The sequence below is a fragment of the Nicotiana sylvestris genome, chromosome 10 (genome assembly GCF_000393655.2).
Source record: "Nicotiana sylvestris chromosome 10, ASM39365v2, whole genome shotgun sequence".
NCBI classification, from domain to species: Eukaryota; Viridiplantae; Streptophyta; class Magnoliopsida; order Solanales; family Solanaceae; genus Nicotiana; species Nicotiana sylvestris.
In genome coordinates this window covers 29,415,330-29,422,014 of record NC_091066.1, presented here as the reverse complement: position 1 = coordinate 29,422,014, position 6,685 = coordinate 29,415,330, and the positions used below count along the sequence as shown (strand labels likewise).

General features: G+C 35.9%; 1 protein-coding gene across 1 annotated transcript; it reads right to left on the bottom strand.

The window, feature by feature from the left end:
* Positions 1 to 2,733: 2,733 nt before the first annotated feature.
* LOC104242253 (large ribosomal subunit protein eL28z-like) lies at positions 2,734 to 5,747 on the bottom strand. Its single transcript, XM_009797283.2, has 4 exons — positions 5,704 to 5,747; positions 5,441 to 5,609; positions 3,850 to 4,013; positions 2,734 to 2,962 (listed from the first exon to the last, which is right to left on the bottom strand). Exons 2-4 carry the CDS (start codon positions 5,586 to 5,588, stop codon positions 2,843 to 2,845), a joined length of 432 nt encoding a protein of 143 aa, XP_009795585.1. The 5' UTR covers positions 5,589 to 5,609; positions 5,704 to 5,747; the 3' UTR covers positions 2,734 to 2,842.
* Positions 5,748 to 6,685: the final 938 nt, after the last annotated feature.

Below are 6,685 nucleotides of genomic sequence, written 5' to 3'. Positions count from 1 at the left end.
GATTATCATTATTGTCTCCCTTGTCGGGATGTTATTGTTTATGATATTGTCTCCCTTGCCGGGATGTTATTATTTATGATATTGTCTCTCTTGCCGGGATGTTATTGTTTATGATATTGTCTCCCTTGTCGGGATGTTGTTGTTATATTCTTGTTCCCTTGTCGGGATTCTTTTGTGATTGATGTTGATTTGTAAAAGGGAGCGGGTTGCACACCTGCAACAAGATATATGAAATGGAGCGGGTGGCATGCCACCACGGAAATATTTGAAATGGAATCGGGTTGTACGCCTGCAACAAGATATATGAAATGGGAGCGGGTTGCACGCCTGCAACGAGATATATGAAATGGGAGCGGGTTGCACGCCTGTAACGAGATATATAAAATGGGAGCGGGTTGCACGCCTGCAACGAGATATATGAAATGGGATCGGGTTGCACGCCTACAACAAAATATATGAAATGGGATCGGGTTGCATGCCTGCAACATGAAAGAAATGGAAGTGAATACTGTGTTTGTTTTCCTCATTATTGTTGGCAATTAAATTCTGGTTTCTTTATATTCCTCTTTGGTATTTTGTTGTTATTTGATACTCTCCGTAGCATGCTTTCCTCTCCCCATCTTTAACTGTGAATATCTGCTTTTATTTTTCGCTGTATACAATTTATCTGTACAGGTTTATTTGGTAGTCTGGTCCTAACCTCATCACTACTTCGCGGAGGTTAGGCTAGGCACTTACCAGCACATGGGGTCGGTTGTGCTGATACTACACTCTGCATTGTGTGCAGATACTGGTACCGGAGTGTTTGGACCACAGTGAGGTTGCTGCTTTCAGTCCAACAGGTGACCCGAGGTAGTCCTGCAGGTGTCTGCGGGCCTGTCTCCTTCTATCATTTCTTTTCTGTTTTGACTTATTCAGAGACAGATTCGTGTATTTCTATTCAGACTTTATTTGTAGTATTCTTAGACAGTCTGTGAAATTGTGACACCAAATTCTGGGTAGAGTTGTATTTAGACTTCCGCAGTTTGTATTAAGTTATATTATCAGATTTCGTCTTCCGCTTTGTTATTGATATTATTATTTCCGTTATTTTGATATGTAGTTTTGAAATTATAAGGACTTAAAGACTTGAAAAGGGTAGTTAAATCGGAATACTTGGCTTGCCTAACTTTCACTAGTAGACGCTATCACGACTCCCGAGGATGAGAAATCCGGGTCGAGACAGTACCTATTCCTTACTATACATACCTAGTAAGAAAATAAACCTTACTATAAACTAATTACCCGATTATACCCACTTGGATAATAATTACTATACATACCTATTCCTTATAAAATTATTACCCGTCCATCCATTAAGAAAGTCTTTAAAGGCTTGAGAGGCAATGAACTTATACCTAAGCCACATGTGATCTTCCTTCCTTCAATCCAAGGTAAGAAATATTTTATTTCCCTTTTCATCGATTTTCTCTCTTTGTTCTTGCTTTTATTTTTATATAAGTAAAATTGTTTATTTGATAACAATATTTTTATAATATTCGCAAAGTAAAATATTGACAAATTAATGGGTGCAAGGAGTAGCATTTTTTGTTTAGTTATGTGATGCTTTTGTGTATACAACAAATGATGTTTGCTCAATATTTACAGATTGCGATTCAGTTAAATCACTATGCGCATGTAGTTTAATTTTCTCTTGCTAAATGAAATCTTCGCTAATTGAATACCTTTCATCGCCAAAAAATGCGCTCTCCCTCCATACAAATTTTATATTTTCTCGTCGCTATTTGTTCTAGTTCGAGTCATTTTTCGAAATTTAATTGTGATTTCGGTGCTATTAAATATTATTCATAGTACATTCTGGAAGTTCATACTGAAATTTGATCGCAATTGGAGCTGATTTGAAGTGATTGAGATCGAAATTTTCAGCTGAAAATTGAAAAAGAAGCTGCCCAACAGTATACCGCTAATGTATACAATATATTGTAGAAGTATATAGCTATATGGCAACAGTATACTATTATAGTATACAATATTCCATAACAGTGTACTGTAATAATCGAAGAAAAACACAATTACCTAAAAGTATACCGCTACGATATACAATATGTTATTGGAGTATATAGCTATACTGCAACAGTATACTGTTATAGTATACAATATACTATAATTGCATACTATACAATATACCATAATAGCATACTTCGACTGCTATTTGTTGAATCATCTAGGTGCTATTGTGCAAAGCTAAAGTTATGGTTATAGTAACATTATACTGTTATAGTACACAATATAATATAACAGTATATAGTACTAAATAAGTCATTTTTTAATTTTTTTAATCTTAACAACTAGGTCCCTTTTAATCGTAATTAATGGGTATGCAAGGGTAATTAGTTTAGTTTATAAAACTCCCTTTTACCTAATACTGCTATAGGACCCTTAATGTCACATTTAAGGTTTGTGTTACTCCCCATGTACCAGAGACTTTCATTTTTAATTGCTATTGAATTTTCATATTTACAATCTGAGATATACTTAATTCCAGACCACACTCTAACCATACCAACTCAGCAGCTAATCCAATTAAGCACGCGTTACGAAAGAAATGCAACAATATAAGGCAGAACTAAGGAACGTACCATTCATAAACGTCCAATATACCACAGCTTCCACAAATTGAATGGATCTTTCTAAATGATCATAAAGTCTATTTAATCCAAAAGCAAGGCTTCCCGACAGCTTTTTGAAAAGAAAGATTAAAACATAAAATCGAAAAGCAAAACTTTGGTACTTAATGAGAGAACATGGCATCACAAACTCGTGCAATGTAACATTTCATATTCTAGGCCTGTCTGTTCCTCTTCTTGACACCAGACTTGGCGACCTTGAGACTCCTGTTCACAGCACTCAACCTTGCAAGGGCTGCCTTCTTCAGATCTGGCCTGTAATAGTTGTCTGCAACCTGTATACAAGACCAATCATGAATTGAGCCATGTAACACTTTATCCAAATAACCTAACATCATTAGTGTTGAAGATCTTTTGATAAAGGCACTGATTATTGAACAGTTACTAGAGCAAAGGGCTAATTAGCTCAGGTGATACAATAAGCAGCACACAAAATAACATAATGAGGAGAGAGTGCTAAGAGATAAAACAGTGAGGAACTTTTTGAAGAACTGAGGCAGATACAACAGAAACATCAACAATTCAGTCAAAATGGTTTGGATAGGGTTCATTACGATTTCTAAAAGTCAAGTACCAGATAATATTCCACATAAGGATTCTTGAGGACTATTTGGTTTGGATTGGTTGACCTGAATTTCAGTAATCAATAGCATTTTGCTTATACTATATAGAAGTGATAGTTCTCACCCCAAATATCCATCCCTAATTAGGACCAGTCTTTAAATTATAAAAATGCTTAAAATGAACACTTTGATAGAAATTGACCATCCTAGAAAGCAAACTAAAATTGAGCTTGTAATATAAAGGTTAGAGATCTTAATGCTTTTGTGTTTATTGAGGAATTTCATTATGTGAACAAACATCAAGAACACTATAACCAGTGAGGAAGAAAGCAAACAATACATAATAACCAACATATCATCTTTATGAGCAATTTTATCTAGCTCTCTGGGAAGTAAACTTTACTGTTGATTGAGTACAATCTCTTCACAATATAATCAGCAAACTAAGAACCCACTTTAGGTTACATTATGGAGAGAACCTAAGCATAAAGAACCCAGTTTAGGTTATTGCATAATATACATTTCCCAGTTATAAAGTAACTATAATGCAGTAAATTTGATCCTGCCCAGTCTTCAGAAAAGGTCAATAAAATCTCTACCTGGTTAGAAACGGCCTTGGCCATGCGGCGGAATTCTTTCTTCATTGTAGATTTATTTAGCAAGCTTGAAGGCTTGTTCTGTTTCTTGGTCTTCGTTGTAGCAAGCAACACAGATTGATCTTTGCCTCCAGCCTGGATAGTCACAGTTTTCTTGTTTGCTAGGCCTACAAAATCAATACAACAACAGCTCAACTATATGGTAACTTGAGGCATGGCAAACCAAAATTTCTAAAATGTCAAAAATAATATATTATCACACAATCCAAGTAACAGCTTTAGTTGCTATATGTTGGTTCAAAGGCAATCTATCAATCAACTAAAGCTCAACCGCAAAGTAGTTGGGGTCGGCTATAATGCTCCTTATACATTCTGCTATTTCAGTATCCATTTCATTCTCATACCAAATATCCAGGGCATTTGGCTGAACACGACATTAATACAATAAATTGACTCGTGCATTAAATTAGTTGTGATGGGAAAATTTACCACAACAACAACTACACCTCAGTCCCAAAAGTTGGGATCGGCCATATGAATCTTCACTAACCACAATACTCCATTTTGAATCATCTCATGTCACTATTATTGACATGATAGGTAGCTGAGATGAGGATGTTGAGGTGGATGTGCGGGCACACTAGGATAGATAAGATTAGGAATGACGATATTCGGGAGAAGGTGGGTGTGGCCTCTGTGGAAGACAAGATGCGGGAAGCGAGGCTCAGATGGTTCGGGCACGTGCGGAGGAGAAGCCTGGATGCTCCGGTGAGGAGGTGTGAGCTGCTGGCTTTAGTGGGTTCGAGAAGAGGGAGAGGGCGGCCTAAGAAGTATTGGGGAGATGTGATCAGGCAGGAGGACCTGACACGATTGCACGATTGCAGAATTCCGAGGACATGGCCCTTGATAGGAAGGTTTGGAGGTCGAGCATTAGGGTTGTAGGATAGGTTGGTAGTCGAGCTTCTCCTCCTCCATTCCGGGGGTGAAGCGAGTTTGAGTAGGTTGGTCCTAGACAGGCTTGTGGTTAATGTAGAGTTCACGCTAACCTTACTGTTTTCCATAGCTCTAGACCTTAGTTGTGGGTTATGGTTATTGCATGTCTATCTATTTTATGGTTTTTAGGATGTTGTCATTATTTCTATGGTTATGTTGACGTTACTGATAAATTGTTTTTTCTTGTTTTATTTTCATCTTCCTGAACCGAGGGTCTATCGAAAACAGCCTCTCTGCCCTATCGGGGTAGGGGTAAGGTCTGCATACACACTACCCTCCCCAGACCCCACTTAGTGGGACTTTACTGGGTCGTTGTTGTTGTTGTTCATGTCACTATTATGCAAATAACAATAAAAGGGATTAGAAATTCATAAATTTCTGAAAGGTTAAACCTCTCCTAGAAAACATAAGACATGCCGTAAAAGTGCTAAAACATATTCTCAGCTAATATGTATCGCCCTAGTGCCCTATCTTTTATGTGCTTTAATAACTAAATTTTTAATGGTTCAAAATTAGTCTAATAGAAAATAAACATCACATCAAAGTTCAATATTTGAGTAAGTAAATGAATTTGAGAAATTGAAAGTAGTGAAGCACTAACCAGAGTGCTTGTAAGAGTGAAGATTGTAAAGATTGTTAGGCTCTTTGCTAAACACAACACCAGCGCTACCATTACCAAACTCCTTCACTAAAAAGGAGTTGTTCTTCTTCACGATTTCCCACACTAATTGCCCTTGTACTGTTGCCATTTTCTCACACCACAAAAAACCCTGTCGTTTCCAATTAAAATAACAATATCACAAGAGTTAAGCATATTGACAAATGAATAATAGTGTAGAGGAAAAGAGAGATTTTGGGACTCACCAAATTGGGTTCCAATCCTAGGGTTTTACTTTGACGGCCTGAAGAAGGAGATGCAGACAGCTGAAGAAGAAGAATTGTGTGATCATTTAGTTTATATATTGACCATCTAATAAAACCCTAGGCGGGGGAGCAGGTTGAGAAGAACCCTCAATTACCGAAACTACCCACTCCATTTCTAGTTTCTAGTAGTAGTGGGTGGAGTAATTTTTTTCACTCGTTCTGTTTTGTTTCAAGAAGGATGTAGAAATTCGTATTATCTGTAGTTTTAAATATGCTAATTTTAGTATATGACGTGTGTGTAGCGTCATTTAATTAAAATTATATACATTAACGTTAACATAAAATGCAATATTTGTGTAAATGATGAAAGTAAATATTATCACATTGACATAATAATTGAATTCAATATCTTCTGACTATGCAAAGATGATGAATTTAGTTAAATTAATTGTATATTATTTTATAATTATACATCTATCTATTAATAAAAGGAGAGGCAGAAGCCCCTTTCTTTGGCAAGTGGCATCATGAAAATAAGACATTTGGCACTTTAGGACCTACCTCCATAAAAATAGGAACTAAAATATTATTTGGGAAAAAAATCTCATACAAACTATATTTATTTTATTTTTTAAAGAATTAAAACGTTAAAAGCATCCAATTAGACTTCTGTTTGGGGGAAAATCTCCTACAATATTCAATACCCTACTTTTATCAACTAAATATTTTAGGTTTTTCTTTTTTTAAACAAGTAACCGCATCTACATGTGAATGTGAATACACACGTAAAATGCAGCAAAAAGCTATAAAGAGGCAGTGTAAAACTAATACAATGCAATAAAATAGTAAAATCTAAAAAAAACACCTTAATTCGGTATAAGCTTCTTCAAAACACCTTTTTAACAGTTAAACAACTAAGTGAAAAGCAACGAGAAAAGATAAACACATAAAATCAACCCCTCGGGCACAATATCAATAGAAT

Excerpts from the sequence above, each read along its gene's own strand:
- LOC104242253 (XM_009797283.2), bottom strand. The coding sequence starts at position 5,588 with ATGGCAACAGTACAAGGGCAATTAGTGTGGGAAATCGTGAAGAAGAAC. Across the intron at positions 4,014-5,440 it reads TCACTCTTACAAGCACTCTG|GCCTAGCAAACAAGAAAACT; the intron begins GTTAGTGCTTCA and ends TTGATTTTGTAG. Across the intron at positions 2,963-3,849 it reads CCAAGGCCGTTTCTAACCAG|GTTGCAGACAACTATTACAG; the intron begins GTAGAGATTTTA and ends TCTTGTATACAG.